Below are 25,171 nucleotides of genomic sequence, written 5' to 3' on the forward strand. Positions count from 1 at the left end.
TGAGGCCAGAATTCATTCATGTGGTCATTTGATCAAGGCCAACACTCAAGGCCAGCACTCAAGCTTTTTCACTTAAGGCCAGACACATCACTTGAGCCACAACTCCACTTCTGGCTTTTTGGTGGAGATAAGAGTCTCATGGGCTTTTCTGCCCAGGCTAGTTTTGAACTGCAGTCCTCAGATCTCAGCCTCCTGAGTAGCTAGGATTATAGGTGTGAACCATTAAGTGGGTTCTACTTTATACCATGTGTTAAGTAGGAGGAATGCTTTGATAGGTCAGGTGGACAAGGTCCTGGGCCTCACTGCCCCATTCTAGAAAGTAGGACAAGGAAACAAGCTAGTGGATTAAACACGTGTCAGCTGAAATGATGTGTGGTAGGAAAGAAATGAGCCAAGGGGACCTATATAGAGGGTCAAGAATGGCTTCTCAGATGAGGGGATGTTTGCCATGTCAAGTGAAAGAGTATAAGCTTTCTGCTGAAGAATTCTCCTATATGGATAAGGTCATAGCCCCATCTAACCTGTGCAGCCCCCTGACTCTCAATTCTCAATCCTCCACACCCCAGCCAAACAGAGCAGCTTTTCAAATTACCAAATGTTCCAGGCCTAGAACTTTCTTCCTCCAGTCCTCACTGAGTGGCCCCAGTTTACCCTACTGCCTTAGTGAAGTCTTTACTTTCTCTAAGAAGTGTGCCTTGGGCTGGCCCTGGATCTCACTTCTGGAACTACCTGTTCCCGCTCCATCCCTGCAGCCCAGCCAGGACTCAAGACACAACCAGAGCTTGGGAACCACTGTGCTGGGATCTTTGCCAAATCTACCTTTCTTTCTTTCTTTCTTTTTTTAATTGTCAAGGTTATGTCCAAATCTACCTTTCTTGACTTTCATAACTCCTCCAAAATAATGGGGGTTTTCCAGTCTCATGAGAAATGAATGGGACTGAGAAAAGTATGGTTATTGCACATTGTTCTTTGGGAGGCAGGATCTGCAGATTCCTTGTCAGAACACATTATATACAATTGTACCAGCTATTGTGCCAAGGAAACCAGTGACGGTGGTAAAATGTGTGGAAGGTTCCCTTTGTGCATTAGTGATGCATTCTACATGTTTAGTGTTTCTGTAACACAAAAGGGGTGGACTTGCTCCCTGGGGCCCCAGTGAGAGCACAGAGCCCTGATCAGACATCACTACAGCTCAGACATATGTGCACAAGGTCAGAGGGACCGGAATCACCTCCCTTCTTTGAAGCAGGTATCCAAATCAGTTCACAGAACTAAGGCAATTCCAGAATTAACATTAATCAAAAAACAAATTCTGGATCTGTATGGTGGTGTACTCCTATAATCCCAGCACTTGGAAGGCTGAGACAGAAGATTCTTGAGTTTGAGACCAGTCTGGGAGATTTATATATATGGAGACCTTTTCTCAGTAGACAAAACAAAATCCAAACTTTCTGGTGGTGCACGCCTATGATCCCAGACTGGGAGATGGAGACAGGACTGCGGTCTGATCCAAGGCTGGCCCAGGCAAAAGTATTAGACCCTATTTCAAAAACAAACTAAAAGCAAAATGGCTGGGGATGTGGCTCAAGTGGTAGAGCACTCATCCAGCAAACATGAGGCCCTGAACTCAATATCCATACTGCAAAAGTAGGATGGGGGAGGGGGGGAAAGGTTAAAAAGGAGAACCTGGGGAAACCTTGTAGGAACCTGGGAAAGTAGACTTAAATATGCAGCTGGGTACGGTAGTTGTATATCATCCTGGGAATAAAGAAACAGCAGCAGCCTTTGGTGGGTCTCTCTTGCTTATATGCTGAGTTTCAGGTTTTGGCTGCATTTCTTTTCATGGAGTCTTCTTTCTTAATTAGAAAATTTAACTGATATAGACAAGCACAAAATTGTACATATTTATGTGATGTTACACCCTGCGTAACAAAACTCTTGGGGGTAAATGTATCTACTTAAACATTTATCCTTTTCTTTTCTTCTGGTATAGGAGAGGGTATGTGGGTGCTGGGGATTGAACCCAGAGTCTCAGGTGTACTAAGCACCAAGTCCCTTTATCAGTTTTTAATGATGACAGATTCCTTCTCTCTACATTTCTGAAGCAAATACCTAGACTCACCTCTTGGTTGAATCTTCAGTTTTTTCCTGCCTGCACATATTAGGCTAGACATGGTTCTGAAAAGGTTTTAAAGTAGATCTAAGACCAGGTGTAGTCTCAGGCAACATGGAGGTACTCAATGAGTGATAGCCGACCTGGAGTAGAACACTCCAGAATCAAGCTCACTTTGTGCAGAAGAGGGAAGTCCTAGGTGGGAGGGGATGCTGGTGGGAAGTGTCACTCTTACTTCTGAGTGATTACCAGGGATGGTTCCTTCCTGAGAAGCCTGGCCAGGCCCAGCAGGCCAGTGAGGGCGATACCTCTCCACACTATTGTCTTGACTTCACCAGACCCAATGGCAGCACAAAGCACATTCCAGGCCTGTGCTGGAACATTTGGGAAGGTGAAGCTTCCCCGCCCCCCCCTCCCCCCCAACTGAGGCTTCTCAGAGAATGCACTACAAAGCTGGAGCTGCTGGCTGCCTTCTTGCAACCATCGAGGGGAAGATTGAGAATGAAGCCAGTACAGAGGAAAGCAAAGCTAATGGGTGGGGATTGCAGACAAATCCTGATAATAAGAGTTAAGTCCTGGGCTGGGAAGGTGGCTCAGTGGAAGAATGCTTGCCTTGCATGCATGAGGCCCTGGGTTCGATTCCTCAGCACCACATAAGCTGAAAATAGCCGGAAGTGGTGCTGTGGTTCAAGTGGTAGGGCGCTAGCCTTGAGCTGAAGAGCTGAGGGGCAGTGCCCAGATCCAGAGTTCAGCCCCCACAACTGACAAAAAAAAAGAGTTAAGTCCCCAGATCCACTCACACCGGACTTCTGTTTGACACAGACATGTTGTGTTTCTATTCCCTGTAACCCATGGACTCTTGATGAATGTACCTTCCTTTGGTGTAAGGCTGCATGAAACTCAAACAAGAAAATGCATGTGGAACTATAGACTCTAAAGCAGTAAGGACTTGTAGGGGAGGGGACTTCTCACTGTCTGGTGAGTGATGATGAGAATAACATTAAGAGGCATAGCATCTTACCAATATTCTTCCCCTCCAGCCATGCATTTTTCATATACGGGTCCCTCTAGCTCCCGGGGGCTGGGGAAGATGGCTTCATGATGGATGATGATGGTTTTGATGACTTCATTGACGTGTGCCTGGCAGGACACAGGGTCCTGTCCATCAGGGATGTGCATGAGGGTGGGCCCGAAGCAGATGGCCAGGTTGTAGGGATCCATCATGTTCTCGTCGCTATACTGGGAGAGGCTAGGAGAAAGCAGGTACCCACAAGTCACCTGGGAGAGGCCAATCCCTCATGGTTCCTGTCTTTTGAAGGGAGGACTCTACTCAAATCCAGGATGGTTCATTGTTCTGCTTTGAACACAGTAGCACCTGCAAATGCTTCAGGACACCCCCCTCCCAACAAGAGGAGGTCAGGGATGGTCAAAACAGGGGCCCCTCAGCAAGGCACTCACTGGTTGAGGAAAGCGAAGAGGTATCTCATGACCACGATGACCACACGGGGCAGGGTGATAAGGATTTGCTGGATCTGGTGCACCCTCTCAGCTGGGCTTTCCAGTTCTGTAACATAAATGGGTTTCAGGGTGCTGGTCATCCTCGGAGGGCAAAGCAGCAGCTATTCGCGGTCCCACCATCCACATCAGTCCCCAGCGACCAGCTGGATTGTTCTAATTTAGAGCATCCATACAGAATTCTGGCTTGACAATCAAAATGTCACAGCTCTAGGCACAGGAGGGGTTAGAGGCATGGTCTACCTACAGCCAATCAGAATTGATCCTCATGGCTTCCAGTAGAGAAAACCTAAAAAAAGCCAAACCCTTGAATCTGGGTAGAGTGAAGTCTGGATAGTTGGGGGCTGCAAGAAAGGAGGATTTTTGTTTGTTTGTTTCTTATTCTGTGACATAGGCCTGTGAACTCAGGGCCTATGTAATGTCCATGGGCCTTTTTTTCCCTTCTCAAGGCTAGTGCTCTATCCTTTGAGCCAACATCTCTCCTTCTAGCTTTTTTTTTTTTTTTTTGTCGGTCGTGGGGCTTGCACTCTGGGCCTGGGCGCTGTCCCTCAGCTCTTCAGCTCAAGGCGAGCGCTCTACCACTTGAGCCACAGCGCCACTTCCGGTTTTCTGGTGGTTTATTGGAGATAGGAGTCTCACGGTCTCTCCTGCCCAGGCTGGCTTTGAACCGCGATCCTCAGATCTCAGCCTCCTGAGTAGCTAGGATTACAGGCATGAGCCACCAGCGCCCGGCTTCCTTCTAGCTTTTCTGTGTGAGTAATTAGAGATAAGAGTCTCACAGACTTTTCTGTCTAAGCTGGTTTTGAACCATGATCCTCACATCTCAGCCCCCTGTGTAGCTAGGATTACATGTGTAAGCCACTGGCACCTGGATAAATATATTTATTTTAAAAGGAAGTTTTACCTTAATCTGTTCATGAGAAATGGGGATCAATACCCCAGTTAGGAGGTGCATGAGTTCTCCCTTATCTGTAGAGATGGAGTCAAAGGCGTTCTGAGGACGTCTGAAGTGGCAGGGAGTAGCAAACTCTATAAATCCCGTATCCTCTTACCTGCATCTGCCTTTGACAACATTAGGCACAGGAAGAGAGTAATGATAACTGTAGCTAATGGTAGAATGATGTTAACTCACTGTAATAAAAGTTTTTGAACAATGAACTATTTCTGAAATTTTTCACTAATTATCCTCATACTGCAGTTGACTCAGTAACTAGACTTAGAAATCAATACCACAGATGGGGACAATTGTATAACAAAAGCAACCAAAACTATAGTTAACCAAATTATAGGTAGTCATAGTTGCCTACCAAGTTTCCAGAGACTGCGCCTGGCTCTCTGTGTTCAGAAGGGAAGTTGGCATGTATGTGTTATGTCTTCTCTTTGGTATAATCATAGGGTTGGAAGGAAACTGAGAATAGACTTTCTCATGCTGTGACTTGAATTAGGTAATGTCCTGGTCATGACCTGTGCTAGAGACTGACCTTCTTGTCCACTCAGGGCTCTACATAGGAAATGGATTACTGGGCTTCTGGAAACACTGAATGAATAAGAGACATGGAATTCAGACTAGGCCTTTGTGGTCTGGGATTCTCAAGTCGTAGGTTAAGGTTGCAGCAAATCTAGAAAGATGGGCAGGAATTAGTGGAGGTGACAGATGGGCACAGGCAGGGCCTTTGCACAAGAGCTCAAGAGCACTCAGGCCTCTCTCTCCCTTTGTCAACTGTCGACATGCTCCTGACTGCAGATAACTCACAAAGTCCTGGGAGAAGAATAGCAGTGAAACTGAGGTGGACTAACTCTTCTCTAAATCCAATAAAATATGCTCAAACTAAAGGTTTATTTTAAAAATATTTCCTCCCAAAAAGTGCTTTGGATCTGAGCATCTTATAACCAAGACGCCTTGAGGTCAGTCCCCACTCCCTGAAGCCAGCTCTTCCTGACTTCATGCACAGAAACACAACTGTTAAGAAGGGCTCTTGTGCTAACAATGTAACTTATTCCTACCATTCCCTTGCCTGCTCACCTGACCCCCAGACCTTGTGTGGTTCCCCATCCCCCGAGGTAGAAAGCTCTTCTACCGCTTGCTCCATCTAACTTTCCCTCTTGCACGATGCACAGGTCAGGACACCCTTCTGCTGGTTCCAGTGGTCTGTGTCCTTAACTTTTCCCAGGATTCCCTGTGTCCACTGCTAGAGACCCTGCTCCCATGCCTCCCTTGGGTCCAGTCCCCAAAACTGAGCCTCACTCTGCTTCTCCCCTAAGCTCTTCTGTATTGGGCTTTTGTCATATCCATCGGCCCTCTCCTTGCAAACCACAGCTTGGTTCTAAGGTCTGTGAGGATAAAGGCCACACTTTCATGTCATCCTTCCTTGATGCTTGGCACAGTGATGAGCCCATAGTACAGCTTCAATAAAGCTTCATCGAGGCCGGGAGCCAGTGGCTCACACCTGTAATCCTAGCTACTCAGGAGGCTGAGATCTGAGGATCGCGGTTCAAAGCCAGCCTGGGCAGAAAAAGCCGTGAAACTCTTATCTCCAATAAACCACCAGAAAACCAGAAGTGGCGCTGTGGCTCAAGTGGTAGAGCACTCGCCTTGAGCTGAAGAGCTGAGGGACAGTGCTCAGGCCCTGAGTTCAAGCCCCATGACTGACCAAAAAAAAAAAAAAAAAGCGTCATCGAGGATGTAATGGTTCCACCTGGGAAATACTTACTAATAGTAGATATCAAATCTTGAAATCTTTCCTTAGGAAAGAGTGGGTTTTCCAGTCCTCGGAAATACAGTTTTAAAACACCAGCTACTGAGTTGATATCTCGCTCGTTCTGATCATCCACAAGGGGGTCTTCACCTGTAGAAATGGGAAATGAGGAGGCTTTAGGTTGGGGAGAAGGTAGAGGATATACAGATAGCAGATCAGGTGACCTGGCCACCTGGACTGGTGGAAGGTAAATGGAACAAACCTCCCAACATATGGCTCCTCTCTCCTCCTAGATTTTAGTTTCCTCTGAAACTTCCTCTTTAAAAATGTCAACTCTTCAGAAAAAATTTAAGAGTAAAATAATACACATCCACCATACTTCTTGCCAAACTGGCATACTCTCTTTCCCCCTATTTATATTCACCATGGCTCAATAATTTGAAAATATTTGTAGACATCACAACACACTGATCCCATTTCTCTTAAGAATCAGTATACTCTCACACAACCACAAATAGCATGATATACCCAGGGAAACGAACAATCTGTTCCAAATGATGTCTCACATATAGTCCACATTCAAACTTTCCCCAGTCATCCTGCAAAGTCTTTATAAAATCTTGTCAAATCTAACTTCCAATTAGGGTTCACACTGATTTGAATAGTGTTCTTTTGCTGATCATGTTTCTTTTACTTTAAGGGCAAAACTAGGCTCTGACATATTTGTTTGTTACATTTGTGTTTTATAATATTAACTCTTGCCAAAGAGTTCAGGTCAGTTATCTCATAGAATTACCCACATTTTTTGTTTGTCTGATTGTTTCCCCATAACTCAATTTGGGTTAAATATTTTTGGCAAGGATGCTACATGGGTGGATGGCCAAAACGGGATCACAAGCAAGATGGCAGCGGAGTGTATCTCTCTTCATGGATGTTCCTTATTGAATAGCTACTCTTATACTAACCCTCCTGCAGAATCCCTACTGCATCACACGGGTTTGGTTCCATCAGTATTCCACAAACTCACTGGCAAGTGTCTACTGGGCTGGAGGCACTGTGCAAGGTCATCCAAGGGATTCATGGCAGGGTCAAGGAGGTCTGTATGATGGGGTGAGCCTGGCTTTGCTCTTCCTCCCCACTCCACCCTAGGTGAGTGAGGGGGATCCCATAGTACCCAGTGTTTACTTAAACTCTGTACCCATTAGGAAAATTGTTTATGAATTTGGTCTCCCCACTAGTAGAGATGGATTGGCTGATTTCTAGGTCCTGGGCTATTACCTGTACTGTAGACGGCTCAAAGAATGCTTGCTTGCTGAAATAATGAATGAATAAATGCCCAGAGAGAGTATGGAGCAGGGGAAGTCTGGGGTCCTCTGGTTCTAAGTGCTTAAGATTCTGGAGTGGACTTCAGAGCTGAAGTTCGCTGGGTTCTTGGGAGGCTACTGGGCATCACATTGAGCCCAATCCTGCTCTTAACACCCAGAGAGGATCGGGTGCAGAGGGCCCATGCCGGTGATGCAGAATGCTTTCTCCAATGATGGACGGAGCTGAGAGGACTAGACTGGGAGGCAGAGAGTTGGCTAAGAAGGCAGCATCGCCAGGAGAAGTGAGATAATAGGGAGAGTCCTGTGGTGAAGCCCCAGGGAAAGGCTTGCTCAGAGTACAGCCAGCAGGGTAAAAGGCATACACCTCATGAGTCTGAAGCAGCTCACCTGAAAGCATTGATAACCAAGTGTTTTCTTACCTATTGGGATGTGTTGCTAGAAACTGGGCTTTGTTTTCTGGGCCACCCCAAAAAAACAAGATAGAGGATTCAAACTGAAGAGGGACAGACTATGGATCTTTCCAAATTGTTGGAAAACTGGCAGCAGAAATACAGTATTGTCTGTGATAGATATGATGCAGTCTCCTTTCCTCCACTGGCACATGAACATGGACTTGCTAAGGCTAGGCTTTGTCCTAGAATCAGGGATCAAGACGTCTGAACTTGTTTTCTTGGATAAACATGCATGGATTTCCAGTTTTACTGTAAGCAGAGAAAATAAGCACTGTGCAGAGAAACACAGATGTGTAAGAACTCATTTTTTCCTGGCACAGTGGGGCCTTCTTCTGTATGAACACTGTCATGGGCCAACTGTCCCCATCAGGGCCTCTGAGACAAGGGAGGCTACATTAAGTAAACCACACGAGCCTGTCCTTGCCCTTCACTTCCAATAAGCTTTCATGTGCTTGGCCAATCAAAGTGGGGGAGAGGGGGAGAGGGGAATATATGGTCTCTTCCTCACAATGTATAGTTGGCCAAAAACCACTGTATTGGGGGAAAAAATGAAGAAATAGGCTATTCTAAAATTCACTTGGAGTCATCTTGGTTTTTCCAACTTTCTCAGATACAGCAATATCTCTGAGCTCTGCACAAGGCTGTCTTCCAGAAATGACGGGAAAGTACGCTAGAGAAAGTCACCCACCAGCAGCTATAGTCCAGGTGAAGCAATGGACCACAAGTGTTTTTTACTTGGATCCTTTTTTAAAATTTTTGAATATACCTAAAAATTTTGCACATACCTAATGAAGGATCTTGGAGATGAGACCCAAGTCTCAACATAAAATTCATTTATAGTTCATAACCCCCTTTATATATACATATGTAACCTGAAGATTTGATGATATCTTTAACACACCTACATAGAAACTGTGATCTATCTCACGGAGCTAGGTGGTCAACTTGCCATTTGTACGTCATGTTGGTAATTTTATGTTTTAAACTCTGGAATGTTTTGGATTTGAGATTTTTGGATTAGGGATACTCAAGTTGTAGCAATAAGTAAAATAGGAGTTAGCTTTTTATAAGAAAGCAAAAAGATTTTGATATTTTCCATTACCTGTGGTATAAAATAATCCTGCTGTGACTCATTTCAGGCTGCCAGGGTAAAGTCACTGACGGTGAAATGGGAAAAGAGATGTGTGTATTGGCTCTTGAAAACTACTGTGAGCCGAGGGTTCTATGCACCACAGGCTCTAAAACCTGTGTTAACACACACACACACACACACACACACACACACACACACACACACACACACACACACACACACACACACACACACAGCCTCCTCCCTCCACCTGCCACACAGCTTGAGACAACCAGTCACACCCACCTCTCTCAAAGGAATTTTTTATGTCATTCACTTCAACCTGAGACCCTGGCACTCTGAAGATCCCCTGTTGTTGGAGTCCTAAAAAGGAAACAAAGAAAAAAAACCCATCAATGACATGAGACTTGAGCTCAGCAGCTCACTGGGGACACTGGAGACTCTCTAGGCTTGTCTCTTTTTTTCCCTTCCTTTTCTTTCTTCTTCTTTTTTTTTTTTTTTGGTGGGGGGCAGTCCTGGGGCTTCTTTTCTACCACTTAAGCCACAGCGCCACTTCTGGCTTTTTCTCAGTGGTTTATTGGAAGTAAGAGTCTCAAGACTTTCCTGCCAGGGATGGCTTCAAATAGCCATCCTCAGGTCTCAGCCTCCTGAGTAGCTAGGGTTACCAGTGCCACCAGTGCCCGGCTCAGCTTGTCCCTTTCTACTTCTTTCCTTTACAATGGAGCCATTCCTAACAGAGATACCCTGGCAGCAGCTCAAACATGGCCTTGACAATGAACTACAGCTACTCAAATACTCAGACACACACTGTTTCCATGTCTGTGACTCCCTGACCTGGTTTGAAAGCCAAGACCATGAGTCATTTCTTTTTTTCTTTCTTCTTTCCACCCCTGGTGCCAATCCTGGGGCTTGAACTCAGGGTCTGTGCTCTTGCAGTCCCTGAGCTTTTGTGCTTAAAGCTAGTGCTCTACCACCTGAGCCACAGTTCCTCTTTTGAGCTTTTTTCTTTTTGAGATTAATCAAAGATAAAAATCTTATGAACTTTCCTTCCCAGGCTGGCTTTGAACTGCTATTCTCAGATCCCAGACTCCTGAGTAGCCAGGAATAGAGGCAGAGCCATTAGTGCCCAGATAATGAGTCATTTTAACCAACATCAGTATCTTTCCTTCATTCAGAAAAGGTTTTCCTTCAAGAAAGGTACTCCAGTCTGGGAATCCAAGAGTTTGAAGAAGATTGAATTAAGAAAGAAGTTCGTACTTAATTTTACATGTTTCTACAAAACCCTAATGAAGAGGAGGCTCTGACCCTGACCCAACCGTTATGATGAAACAGGGACCAAGGGAGGCATCGGGCCTGCTTCATCTTGCGTGGAAATGAATGGACGATAATCCTTCCCATCTTAGTTTTCCTATATAGAACAATTCTCCATGTCAATAATGCAGGAAATGTCTTGCCTTCAAAGCCAAGGCTTTGCCAACATTTGGTTTATATATACTAGGTGCTCAATAAATAGTTTATCTCCATAGCTAAGCAACATTACATTTATACCATCCATGTGTGTCTATATTGCTCCCTGCCTCATTACCACTCAGCCACACTGACCTTCCTTCTACCTTTTGTTCACCATTCTCTCCACCTGGGTACATGGCGATCTTTCTCTACTCTGGCTACAATTCAATCATCACCTCTTCAAAGAGGTCTCTTCCTACCACTTTAGCCATAGTAGCACCCAGCAAGCCATTTCCTACCCCCTTTCCATTAGTTTCATGGCATTACTGCTATGCATGATTATATTACAGCCAGCTCTTCGTATCCATTGGTTTTTCCCCTGTGGATTCAACTAAAAGTGGATTTGAAAATATCCAAGAAAAAAATGACATCTGATCTGAAAAGGCACAGATTTTGTCATCAGCCCTTAAACAATACAATTATTTACATAGTATTCATTTTGTATTAGGTGTTACAAGTAAGTGGGTTATCTGTAAATGCTGTGCCCTTCTATGCAAGGCATGTGAGCATTTGTAGACCTTGTTATTCAGGGGTCCTAGAACTAATCCCTTATCAGTACCAAGGGATGATTGCCCTTACTCTTATTATTTATTTCCTTGTCTTTCAGTTGAGAATGTCAACTACCCAGAGCAGGTTCCCTTTTTTATTCACACTTTTACTCCTGTGTCCAAAACAGTGCCTAATTATTCATTAAATAAATATGTGATTGCAGGAATGAGTAAGTGGACAAGCACAGGTTATGTTCTGGTGACACCAGGGTTAACAAATTTCAGTGTTTATGACCCAGTAGTATTAACTGGCATGCTGGGTCTGGGCTGGGTGTGAGTGAGAAGGAACTGAACTTGTTTCTGTCTAGGCCCTCAAAACTTCTGTCAGCCCAGGCCCACATCCTCACACCTGCTTCCACATCCCCATCCTGGCATACAGGCTCCAAAGAGAGCACCGAGAATAACAGCATTCTCCCCCTCCTACCTGGGAAGTAGAGCACCAACAGGGAGTTTTCCAAGATGAATTAGAATCCCATTTCCTTCTAGAACAATCTAGCCAAAAAGTCTGATCCCAAGATGGAGCTTACCGTATAAATTGATGTATCGAATGCAGCTCTCAACTACAAGTGGTATAGCTTGTCCTGAATCCTTAAGGAAAAATAAAAAAAAATATGACTTTCATTAGGCTGGACAACCACCATAGGCAAAAGACAATGCAAGCATGGTGTCAACAAGCCAGAATATTAGTACCATCAGATTAGTAAGAAAACAAGCAAGGAAAGGCTAATAATCTTAAAGTGTCTACAAATAGTTACCATAGAGTCTTCAGTTAAGTGCAGAAAAAGGCATAGCTATGATAATTTTAAAGAAATGCTCTCTCTTCTTCCCCAGCTGCAAGGAATCTGGGTTCAGGGCATGGGGAATGGGGGCAGAAGCCATTAGAGGGAGAGGCCTGGAGCCTGAGTATCCTGCCTCCCTCCCGATCCATTTTAGCCCAACTCAGGAGCTTCTCCCAGCGCTTAGGGATAAACAGGCAGGGTGAGCGCCTGTCCCATTGCTGTGGTGCCTGATGCCAGAAATAAGAACAAAGTGTGGGGGAGCGGGGCGGGGGCTCTAAGGAGGAAAGGCTAGTTCTACTAGCCTATGATGTAACGTAAACATCCACATGAATGCTTTAATAGTAAGCATGTAAGTAGTTCAGCCATTGGCCATCTAGTGGCTGGTCTTAGTCAAAAGGCTGAATAAGATGTGATGCTAAGTATTGGTATCCAGGACATAAAAGGATATTCAATTTCTTCTTAGGTTGGTCTACAGTCACAAATGGCTGAGCAAAGGGTAATTTCCTCTGGCTTCCCAAGACTGCTTGATCTATTATTTAGGTCACTTAAAAAGTATAACATTTATTTTAACCTTTTTTTTTGAAAGGGACCAAATTAAACCACTAGCCTCCTTAAAAGATGAGGAAAGCACAAAGCATATGTAACATGCCTTTCTTGAAACGGCATGGATCAGATGTTCTTGGCTCCTCCACACCCCACCTGTGAATTCTGTCTTTGTTTAACGGCAGTGGAGGACAGGAAAGGAGAGGGACCCCATCAGCAACAGGCAAAGTGAGCACTGTTCTGGAAGTCAGATCAAGAGATAACTTCCGTCCAGTTGCATGGGGCTAATGGGCCTTTCTAGTAAATACCTGGTTCCTGGTTCGAGCATTTCTTCTTCCTCTGATAACAAAAAATAAACAGGCAGCAGAGCAGGAGAAAAAGAAAAGATTATGCAGGAATAAGATCAGTTAGAGTAAGCAGATCCTTCAGAGTCCGTGAATGCCGAAATGCAATGGCAGCCAGCAAAGGTCCTGGGATGTCTGTCTGTGGGCAGGGTCACCCTGAGCCTCAAACGACTTCCGGAGCTGTCCCCAGCCAGCCTTAGCCTCTCTCGGAGACACCAGTGATGTGGGATCTTTCTCAGTCACTGTTAATGAGTAGAAACTGTGTACTGAACTCATTCCCATCTCCAAATCTAACTTCTTGACAAAAGGGACTGGTGACTCACCAGTGTGGAGAAGTGCTCTCTGAACACTCCATAAGGTAAGCCTGCTGTCTGAGAAAGGAGGAAAACACACTGTTCCTGAATTCAGCTATTTTTCTTTTTTTTTTTAAGTCCAATTTTACAAGATCTCCTTGGACATGAAAATCACATGTGATTTTGCAAATCACATGTGATTCCAGATTCCAAACAGCCACCATGTTTTCCTCTCAATACTCTGGATAGTTTTATACCGATGGAAACTTCCCTGTGCTGTCCTTCCTGCCTCTGACCTGGTTGGGAGCACAGAAGCTGAGAAGCCTGGAGGAGGGAGGACAGGTGATTGGAATACTGACATGAGGCTGGGGTGGCCTGCAGCTTCTGCATTCACTACATGTCACCAGAGACACCCACATTCAGGGGGCCCTTCTTGCCTTCTTGCCATGTGGCCGAAGTTCTGGGGTTGGAGCCGGGTTCTCCATCAGGCTCCGTGAGGCGGCTGAGCTCAGAACCCAAGAGATGTGTAAATTCCAGCTGCAGTTACATCTCAACAATCGGAATCCCCTGCTTACTGTCACATTGGCTTAACAACTGAATCCCAGACTGACCAACAGCCTGGTGCAGTGGGACTCTAGAAGCAATGTCCTAAATTAATAACAATGACAACTGCCCAGACTTACTATGGGCTGGCCACTGCTCTCTAACATACATTTGTTCATTCTATCCTCATCCCACATTCATGAGGTAGATTAATTACCACTCCTTTTTTTTTGGGGGGGGGAGGTCCAGTCGTGGGGCCTGAACTCTAGGCCTGGGCGCTGTCCCTCAGCCTTTCAGCTCAAGGTTAGCGCTCTACCACTTGAGCCACAGCACCACTTCCCGCTTTTTTTTCGTTTTGCTTGTGTGGTGCTGAGGAATTGAACCCAGGGCCTCATGCATGCAAGGCAAGCGCTCTACCACTGAGCCACCTTCCCAGCCCTTACCACTCCCTTTGTATAGAGGCAAGGTGGAGAGTGCACACCAGCCCTTCATAATCAAAATGGTGGCTCTTTCTGCCTAAGAGGAGAAAAACATGAAAAACAAGAATTTTGTAAGGGCTGATCAAGGCAGAGCCCAAGAAATTCTCACAACACTTATAGTTAACTTTGGGCTGCTTCCCAGATCATGGCGTGCCAGTGGTATGATTGGACTGAAAGTCTTTCCACAGGTGTCATTTTTCAAAAGTTAAGGACTCTTACTTGAATGACTTTCAGAGAGCAAGAAAATTACAATTGCTATGCTGCTCTTCATTCTCTGAGAGTTAATTATCCTTCAGAGTAAAACTGTGCTGCATGTAGCTTTGATGAACCAGTTCACAGTAGGTACACAGTTCAAGTGCTGAACTTTGCTGATGGTAGGTGACATACGTAGAGTGTGACTATAAAGAGATGCAATCAGACTTAACAAATACACCTTCCTTTCCCACATGACTACTTTTTCCCCAGTGGAGGCTTTGCACACATTCCAACGAGGCTGTCATTGCTCGGGTAAGTGGGTTGCCCATCTCTGGGGACTTTCCAGAACCACCATAGCAAGCTCCCTCTTGCCATTTTGTACCACTAGTGGGGTCACAAAGCTAAGCTTCAAATGGAGCTTTGTACTCTAAAACCCAAAGTGTCCACAAAGTTTTGACACCAATAAGAAAGGCCATGCATTTGGGCTGGGAATGTGGCTTGGTGGTAGAGTGCTTGCCAAGCATGCACAAAGCCCTGGGTTGGATTCCTTAGTACCACATTAACAACAACAACAACAAGCCAAAAGTGGAGCGATGGCTCAAGTGGTAGAGTGCTAGCCTTGAGCAAAAGCAGCTCAGAAACAGAGCCCAGGCCCTAAATTCAAGCTCCAGGGCTGGCAAAAAAGAAAAAGGCCATGCAATGGGTTCTAAAGATTGGCAAACAGCCATTGCAGCAGTGGGATAATACTTCAAATACAAAGGTGGCTTGCCTAGCTAACTACCTTGCAAAGGGCAAACATGCATATAGTTGAGTAAGCTCTGATGTACCACTCAGGAGGTATAAAGGCAAATTATAGTTACACATTAATTTGTCAAGTCAACACCTAACTATAAAATATTATTAGGTAAGAGCTGATTATGTCCAAGTGCCCTGACCCATTTCCAAAGCCCAAAGCAAATTGGGGAAGGCATCCCTGTCTGGGAGCTCTGGATCTTTCTGCCCCTCTCCTCAGGGTTCCCTCTGTCGCATTCTTCTCTCCATTCTTCTCCTTTCTCTCACCAGGCTACAGGTGCACCACACCCAGCTCTTCTTGCTCTGTACTCTCTGAGATCTTGCTCTAATCTCTCCATTTTTTTTTATGCTGAAAACATCCCAGGCTCTGCGCTGAGCTCTGTGAGGGCAAACAGTTGGTCCTTTCTAGGCTGTGTTGAATGAGAGGGAAGGGAAGGTGAACAAAGAGAGGGATCCTTTGACACCACTCTATGCCATGGGTTTTGGTCATATGGTTCCTCTTTCCTGATGTGCCCTGAGGGACTCCTCCTTTTAGAAATCCTTTATGTTGTCCACTTAGGCACCCTAAAATAGCCCTTGTTGTTCCTGCCCCTGGACAATTCCAACTTAAGTCCTACTCTTCTACTCTCCTTCCTCCCCATTTTTTCTCTTGGTGGTACTGGAGTTTAAACTCAAAATCTTGTATATTCTAGACGAATGCTCTACCACTCAAGCTACCTCATTAGCTCTCTCCCTCAGTCTGTCCCCACCATTCAATCCATAGACAGAGACAGTCCTGAGATGCAGACAGTCCTGCCTGTCTTCTTCCATGCCTTAGACTGATGCCTATATTTGTTCTCTCCTGTCTTGCAAGTTCTGTAATGCACCCTGTCTGAGGATGAGGGATAGAGAGCTGGAGCAGGGGCAGCCTCATGATTCCAAATCATCAGTAATGCCTTAGAGCCTTGACTTTTCTCCTGATTGACACGACCCTTTTATTTTCCCGCAAAAAGTATCTTCATTGGCTGATGAAGATCCTTAAATAAGTGGCAAGGTCTCCCTCTTCCACCTCCTTAAGTAATATTAAAAATGCACCTCCATTCCTCAGGTATCCCCCACTTGCTTTTCTTGGCAACTCCATCACTATCTAAGTCTTTAACCATTCTCTCTGGGATGCTTGATTTTGTACCCTTCACATCAAGGAAACGAGAAAAGAGAAACTTAGCAAGCTGAAACCCTACTGGTTTTTTTTGTTTTGTTTTAGTTTAGGTTTGGTATAAAGGGTTAACCTAGAATCCTATTCTGCCAGCTCCCAAATCAATTAACAAGAAGAAAAATCCAAAAGGAGGAACTTTTTTCACACAAACTGCACATGTTTCATTTGCAAGAATTTGCTCAACTAAACAAAAAATCACTTGTATAGAAACAGTCGACCTGCAGGTTTTCCTCTGTGTTACTCTCAATCTTGGATGATGAGTGTATGCCATTACATGATGGGATTCCTCAACTTCCCCTCTAGTGCTAGGACTGTAGCACTAGACTCGTACTACTCTAGTACTAGGACTGTAGTGATGAAGATGGCTGGCTGGGACTACTACACTGATGGTTCAAGCTCACCTGGACCTCACTGACCATATCTTTCCCCCTAGGGCTGAGAATCATGGACAGGACTTAGGAGCAACTGGCCTGGGGCAAAGCAGCTCTGAGGAAAAGTTCTCACTGAAGTTAACACCAAGTTTAGTGAGGAGCTAGCTCAAGAGGGCCTGGCTGGATGCAGGTTATTGTTGGGACAGGGCTGTCAACTGAGGAGAAGAGAGGCTGCCATTACATTGGGTGCATTTGCGGACTCCACGGCTCCCCAGAAAGTACCTTAATGAACGTTTCCATACTGCCGTTAAAGAGTTTATGGCTATACACTGAAAGAGGCCTAGGTCTCCTCATTTTCTGTGGTTTAGGGGGAAGACAGGGGGGCCTAGGGGAAAATGGAACAAAAGAAATCAAGAAAGCAACCAACATAAACACACAACTGAGGAAGATGCTCTTAAAACCCATAATTGAGAACACAAAATGCAAATGGAAGTCCCTGGCCCCCCAACACATTGGTTCCAATGTTCCATCTGAAGGCCTTTGGATGTTTTAGGAGATCTAAATTTACCCATAATGCCAAGCAGGATCAACATTCACATAACACAAATGCATTGTAAATTATGGGCAGAGGGGATAGTATGTGTCCAAGAAACCACTAAAACTCCAATCAGAGATTGTCATCCTGCAGAGCTGACCAGATGGAGGGTGGGGATCAGTGAAGAAAGATGTCATCAGGAGTTTAAGAAAGCAAGACACTTTCAAATGATTCAAAAGTTTGATTTTCATTATTTTGGCTGAAATCCATCACTAAGTCTCAGCTCCCAATGTTGCAGGGCTCTCATCTTCCTAATGCCTCTTGGCATTCCAAATGGACTTGACTACTCACTATTTCACCGATCTGAGAGACAGACAATTACTCTCACTCCAGAGATGAGGAAAGTGGCAGTGAGAGATGGCAGCAGCATTTCTGGTGTCCCTGCGTGACTCAGGATGGTGATACTTTGTTCTTTAGTCAGCTTAAAAACTTTCAACTCCCTTTCCACATTAACATATTATCAACTCTGTGTCTAGAGCCCTATTTTACTGGCAGAAACAGAGGCCCAAAGATCAGAATGGACAGGTCTGAAATGTAGTCATCTTGGCTCAAGGCCAGGGTGTTTCCTACTGGGTCACACAGTCATGAAGCCTTGGTATACCTTGTCATTTCTAGATGAAGATTCAGCTATCCCATCAATCTTTGTGATGGGGTCAGGGTGAAAGTGTCTTGCTTTACTTTAGGATCTCCATTCCCCATGTTCCACTCTTGCCCACAGGGAAGGAAAACTACACCACAGTTCACCAGGAACAATGAAACACCCACAAACACTAGACCCATTTCCAGAATTCTTCACCATGCATATGCCTGTGTTGGCTTATTTGCTCATTCCATCACCCAAAGTGGCCTAACTTAGTTCTGCCAGCCTTTGGAACACAGGGCTTTTAAAAATTAGTAGGAGGTTCCCTAACCAAGAGAAGCTGTTCATTTTCAAATGGTGTGGTTCAAAATCTGGGGAGCAACAAGGGAGACTCAGCTAGGCACAAATAATATCTACATGTGACAAGCAAAGACCTGTCCCCCTAGTCTTGACTGATCTCTGTGACTGCACAAGAATCTTATGGACCATGGAGTTGCTCATGATAACTGAGGGCTTTTTTGGGGGGCTCGTTGAACATGTCTCTTTCACCAACCCAGCCACATAGGGAACCCCAGCTAACCTCTTCTAGGTGTCTGAGTGTTGAGCAAATGCTGCCAGCTCCAAGGCCATGCATTGGTAAAGACATAGTTGAGTCCAAATAGCATGCCGTCCAAACAATGGAACCAAAATAACAGCACAGACCAAAAATTTTGAGGAGAAACAACAGGCAAGATTATATCCAGCCCATATTGGCTCTATAACAATTTGGTTAGCTAAGTCCATGTCATTTCTTTTTCAAAAACTAGTTATTCTGTGAAGATGTCAATATGTAACAGAGAGGTGAGATTTCATACAATGGATCTGCTTTTGAATTTCCAAATGCAAAAGCCAAAAATGTGACTGAAGGGCATATATGTTTTTTAAGTTTGGTAACATGGAATAATTTGAGGACACTAGCGAACATTGTCACCTGGTTTTCCTAATGTTTGACATTTCCAGATCATTTCTTTATCTCACATTGTATAACCTTATAACAAGTGTATTGCAGTAGAAAGCAATTACTAAACCCATTTTACACTTAAGGCAAATGAGGCTACGTGAGATTAAGAAACAGTTCTGGGGTCACAGATATAAAATATAATAGAAGCTGGGGAGCAGGCAGCTCTTCCTACTCAAAGTCCCAGTGTGAGTGTATAGTGTATAGCTGAGAAAGTGACTTCATCATAAAACAGCCAGCAGTACCACCGAATTATCTGGTAAATTCATATGGCTGGCACAAATACAGACTTAGTGTAGACAATAGACAATCAGTATCAAAATCCCTAGAATGCCCGACTAGAGGGTTTAAGTCCTAAGAAATTTCTGGGGCTTAAACTTTTTTAAAAAGTGAAATCAATAATAGAATATGCTTTCTCATTTTTTTTCCTGCCCAATCCAGAAAGCAAAGGGCAGTTTTAATCCCACTAGGATTTCTTTCTTTCACCATACTCTGGCACCGACTGGAATCTGACAAGGAAACGTAGCTATCCCAACTCTTTGCATGATATCAAATCTGTATCGACTTACTGAAATGCTGGGTGGGGCACAAAGTGGGGAGCAGGGGGACAGCTCAGCCAAGGAAAGTGGGGCAGCCTAAGCCTTCCATCTCTTCTGCTGCTCAGTTGCAGAGCAAAAAAAGGAAAGAAAGAGAGAGGCAGGGAAAACAGGAACAGAGAAAGCCACAGAGAGGAAGAAAGAGAAACCAGAGACCAATGTCCCTTTTCTGTCTTTCAACCCAGACAAATGAAAATCAGCATATGTTGACAACACAGGAGTTGACTCAAAATCAGTCTGTCAAAAAGAATGGTGATTAAGAATTTCCTTGGGCAACCCAATCAATGTGGTATCAATAGACAAAATGGTGGCAACACCATTGAGCCGAGTGGCAGTCCAGCTCTTGGAGGCTGTGCCTGGGTGTGAACTTTATCACATCTGGACACACTGTCAAATGATTTTACCTCTAATCTAGACCATAGGACTATGTCAACCTAAGTCAGGAAAGCCAAAGTTCCTTTGAAGATTAATAAAACTTCTTTTCATCTTGCTTGTCCATTTACAATATCCTTTTCCTTTTTCATGGTGCTGGGGAGTAAACCCAGGGTCTTGTACTTGCATATGTTACATAAGCATTCTATCTCTAACCTATACCCCTAGCCTTTGGTGTTTTGAGACAGGGTCTAAGCTAGACTTGATCTTCCTGCTTCTGCTTCCTAAATGCTGGGATTATAAGAGTACCCTACCACTCCCAGATGACAATATACTTTTTAAGTGTATTTTCACATCTGGCCAGCCTAAATTTCAGGGCTATTAAGAATTTGGGCCATTTAAAGATAAGGTCTTTAAGCATGAGAAAATATAACATGTTGCAGACCATAAGCAAAAACCAGTCCATCCATATAAGGTCAAGAGCAACTTGTCTGAGGGAATTTGCCCAAATAATGTGTCTCAGATGAGCTCACCATGTGTGAGTCTGTGGAAGACACAGAGGGCTAGAGTATAGAGACATATCACTCAAAGCCTCGCAGGTTCATTTTCAAACCACTTCCAAGGTCCACTCTTTAAAGAATGACTTTTGGAGGTAAAGGGAAGCTTTTACTTTAGTAACAAAGTTGCTTGTGAACTTGGCCAGGAGCCAAGAGAGCATTGGACAAGGTCCTCAGTTTAGTGGAGGGTATCTAAGTGGGAGGTCTACTAATCTGAGCACGGCTTTCCCAGGCCCTAGGTCAAAGAGGGTGTGGAAGACACATCTCAGAGGGGTTTATTTTAAAAAAAGAAAAGTCTGTCCTTAGCTTTTCCCTGAGATACAGCCTGAAGCCCACCCAAGGGGATGGATCACAGATCTCTTCTCCCAGATTTTGCTTGAACCATCTCCTCGTGCTCTGCTTCCTGGGAGCAATGGCTCCATTGGTCCCCCATCTGTTTTTGCTATTTACAGCCTTCAGTGTAAAATATGGCTTCTCTTGTTTGGAGGGACTATAACAACATCTTCTTGCCAGAGAAAAAGGAACAATAACAAGTTTGTTTCTGAAAGGTTCTTCGAACGTGACCCTGCACATCTGCTGCTGCCTCTGTGGGAAGTCCCTCGCCTGGCGTGAATCACCCTCATGTTCCCTGTTACCTTGTCCCAGAGGAACAGTGCACAGGCTGCATTTCTGGAGAGGCTGTGTCTCTGGACCCAGCACACAGAAAGCCTCTGCCTCACTCGCTCCCTTCCCAAGAAGCTGGGGAGAATTAAGGGTTTTACATTGCTTTTTTTTTTTTTGCCAAGTAGGACAGCTTTCTAGGATATTGGGCTCTTGGAAAGCATTTGTGGGGAAGGAAAGAACGTTGTCCCCTGGGCTCAGAGAGTGAGGCAAAAAGTAGCTCTGAACAGCCACCCAGGGCAAAGTGCAGCGGGCTTGCTGGCCTCGGGTCCAGCAGCGGGATTTGCATGGGGCAGCATCAGAGCTCTCTGGCTGGGACATCATCCCTGGGTGATGACACCTGCTTCAAGAGCCAGACTCTCTGAAAGGAGGGGCAAGCCAGCTTGCCGCTCTCAGCGGCTCAATGGAAAGTGCTCACTGGTTCTGGTCTGCTCAGGGAAAAGCACAAAGGGAAATAAATGCGGAACAAGCTGGAGAGGGAGGAAGCAGAAGTACCCGTGTGTTAACTTTCTCTGTCAGCTCATCCAAGCTAGGGTGTGGGCAGAGCGGGTTTGTGGGCAGTGCAGGTGTTCAGGCACACAACTGTGTGTACGCGCATGCGTGTGCCTAGCTGTGCGCAATACCAGCTAACCCCAAGGCCTTGGCAGAGGGGACCAGGGTGGGCCCGGCCACCGAGCCTAGGCAGTGTGCTCAGCAGCCATGGAACAGACAGGAGACAGGGAAACAGCCACCCTACAGCCTCTACCCTCCACTGGCCATCCCAGACTCCATTTTACCCTCCCACCGAGCCCACAGTGCAAGGGTGAAATGCATGACTGATCCTCAGCAAAGGACCCCCATGTGCAGCCTGGGGGTGCAGCTATATCAGTCTAATTCCAGGACAGGGCATGCAACAGTGAGCCTCCCCACCCCCCCAATGTCTGGTAACCCGTTACCCTCCTCTCCCCCACCTCATCCCACTCAGACCTCAGGCAGCTGGAACAAGAAAACAAGGTCCTCCAGCTCTCACCTGGTGGTGCCGCATTCTGCTCTCTCTCCTGGGGGAAAAGTATATGATGTTTAATTGTTGTTTTTTTTTTTTTTTTACCTCCAGAGAACATTCATCATTTCCTCAAAACAAAAACCAAACGAAGATTCTTTGTACCCACTTAGAGTCACTCTGTTCCCACCTCCTGCCCCCGGGAACCACTGGGAAAGTTTGCCTGCACATTATTATACACAAAATTATTTAATGTGAAGTTTTCTGCATCTGGTTTCCTTCACTTAAGGCATTTCTGAAATTCATCCAGATAGCATGATTTTTGTAACTCGTTCGTTTGGTTTTTGGCAGGTTGCTGGTTCTAGATTTTGTACTTCAAGCTTTGCACTGGCAATCACAACTGGTGATCGCTTCTTGAGCCCCACCGCTATCTACCTCTACCTCCAGTTTGGGCTTTTTGGCTGGCTAATTAGCGATATCAGTCTGTCCCCTCTGGCTTTGAACCTCAAGTGCTCAGATCTCAGCCTTCTGAGATTTGTAATCTAGGATTACAGGTGTGAGCCACTCTTTTTTGTGATTTACTGATAGCCACTGTATGGATGTCCACAGTTTCTTTACCAATTGCTCTCTTAGTCTCTCACACCTCAGTGCTCTGCAAAGTACTCTGTTTGCCTGCCCCAAACCTACTCCTAACCAAGTCTTCATCCTTTCAGTAAACAGGCCACCACTTGCCTTAAAAACGTTTTTCTTCTTAAATCCACCCACTTCTCTCCTTCTCAACATCTTGGTCCAGGTCACCATCATCTCTTTTTCTTTTTCTTTTAACTGGATTTCCTATTCTGCTACACTCCAGCCATAACTCAGCAGTCAGAGAAGTACTTTTGAACTCTGAATCATACCCTATAAATCCTCTTGTTTAACATGCCTTCCCACACACAAGATAAAATGCAAGCCTCATAATGTCTTCCAGAACCCTTTGAGATCTATTCTATTACTCTGACCACTCCATTGGTGTGGACCGCACTCTCTTGGAATACAATGCTCTACTTGTCTTTTGCACATTCTTCAAAGAAGCCTCTGCATTTGCTGCCTGGGGTTCTCCTGCCTGATGCTTGTAGGTCTGGCTCCTGCTTATCTTTGGGGTTTCAGCTGAAAAGCTGGCTCCATAGCTGTATCCCCCTGAAGTGGACACTAGTTCCCTTTCAGCACCTCTCCCTACTTCATGTCCCTGATTATCATTGATTTTACTTGTCTACTACCAGCCTATCTCCATGAACATAGAACATCTGTTCACATCTGTTCTTAAAACTGCGTAATACATATAATATTTTTATGTATTACATAATATTTTGTATATATTATAAAATACATATTTCCTGGCATAAAGTATGTATTCAAAAATATTTGTTGAATGAATATTTGTTGTTCCATTACTGCATATTTAAAATACCATCATGTATGTTCTCTGCCCCCAGAAGGAAATAACTTCCTCTAGCTGAGAACCTCTAGGCCAGTGCTGGCCAACAGAACTATACTGTAAGCCATAATTTTTAGTAGCTGTATTATAAAAAAATAAAGAGAAACAAATGAGGTTAATTTTTTAATATCTGACCTAACATATCAACAAATAGTATCATTTCAATATGCATCAATATAAAAATCTAGTAAAGTATTTTATATTCTGGGTATACTAGCTCTTCCAAACCTCAGGTTTGTTTTATTCATTTCAATGAATGTTTCTGACATCTTAATCAATGTTTAGAGTGTTTAGTAGTCACATGTGGCCAGTGACTTCTTCTCTAAGCAGTATAGCTCTAGATTCTAAAATCCTACACAGCACTGGCAAGATGGGACTTGCATGTATGTATGTATATATGTATGTATGTATGTATGCATGTATGTATGTATAGATGATGGACAGATGGATGGATGGTTATCTGTAGCATACATTAATTGTATAAGGATGGTTTCTTGATAGTTCAATACATACATATAATGCATCCTTATCAAACTCATCCCCACTATCACTCTCCCTACACTCCTTAAGAAGGAATATCTTTTTAAAATTTTCCTTTGGAGGTACAAGGATTTTAACTCAAGACTTTTCCTTCACTCAAGAAGCTTGTTTGGCTGTCACTGTGCCATGTGAGCAAAGCCTCTAGCCCAAGGGACTTCTAAGAGCATGAACTGCTACTCAGAACTATGGTTGAAGTGACAGAGTGCTAGCCTGGAGCAAAAAATCTCAGGGACAGTGCTCAGGCCCCTTGAATTTAAGCCCCAGGACTGGCACACACATGCATAAAGAGCAAGCACTTTTCCCCCTATTGAAAACAAGGCAGCATGGGGCTGCAGAGAGAAAGAAATGAGAAGGGGAAGAGAATAACCTGAACTTGGAATGAACTGGCACACAGTTCCTTAATTCTTAACCAAAGTTACCAGTAGTTACAATGTAACTGCAGTGGGTTGAACTTGAACCAAACAGCAAAGAGCATAAAAAGTGGGGAAGTTAGGTGTAACAGGCAATATTTTTCTACTTAATTTGCTTGTCTAGATTCTGCAGTAAAGTCCTAGGAGACACCAATTTGGGTTAAGTTTTCACACACACCCAAGACCTCCTGTAGAGCCAATAGCATCCCATGAAAGGGGTCCAAGAATGGCCTGGGATTGTTTCAGAGGAAACAATGGCTATGAAATCCACACTTCCTCTCAGAGCAACAGCTGACTGTCTCTACAGACAGTAGATTCCAGAAGCCACTTCCTGTTCCACTTCCTCTTGATTCCCAAACCACCCACTCTTCCGTGAACTTGCTGTGGCCCAGTAGCACTGCCATTCATTAGTTCTAACTTACCATATCCTTTCTTGACTGCAGATGTTGCTCTCTTTCCCTTTTCTTTTCTCACATGGCTGACACCTTCTTGGCTTTCCTGCTCTGCTGAGACACCACCTCTGATAGCAGACCTTCTGTCCCAATGCCCCTCACATATAATAATGGCTCTATATATCAGCCGAAACTTGTCATTCATGACACTTCTCACAAATTAATTCTTTT

General features: G+C 44.6%; 1 protein-coding gene across 1 annotated transcript in view; it reads right to left on the minus strand.

Annotated features, from left to right (window-relative positions):
• The window catches only part of Srgap3 (SLIT-ROBO Rho GTPase activating protein 3), a 182,911-nt gene that overhangs the window by 13,044 nt on the left and 144,696 nt on the right, over positions 1-25,171 (minus strand). Inside the window, exons 11-17 of the mRNA XM_042679800.1 lie at positions 22,152-22,179; positions 17,068-17,170; positions 11,779-11,839; positions 9,480-9,557; positions 6,340-6,474; positions 3,572-3,677; positions 3,135-3,362 (exon numbers count right to left, since the gene is read on the minus strand). Of these exons, the coding sequence (XP_042535734.1) occupies positions 3,135-3,362; positions 3,572-3,677; positions 6,340-6,474; positions 9,480-9,557; positions 11,779-11,839; positions 17,068-17,170; positions 22,152-22,179 (739 nt within the window). The remainder of the gene's footprint in view (positions 1-3,134; positions 3,363-3,571; positions 3,678-6,339; positions 6,475-9,479; positions 9,558-11,778; positions 11,840-17,067; positions 17,171-22,151; positions 22,180-25,171) is intronic.

This window comes from Dipodomys spectabilis, unplaced genomic scaffold (assembly GCF_019054845.1).
Source record: "Dipodomys spectabilis isolate Male_0828 unplaced genomic scaffold, ASM1905484v1 ptg000054l, whole genome shotgun sequence".
NCBI lineage: Eukaryota > Metazoa > Chordata > Mammalia > Rodentia > Heteromyidae > Dipodomys > Dipodomys spectabilis.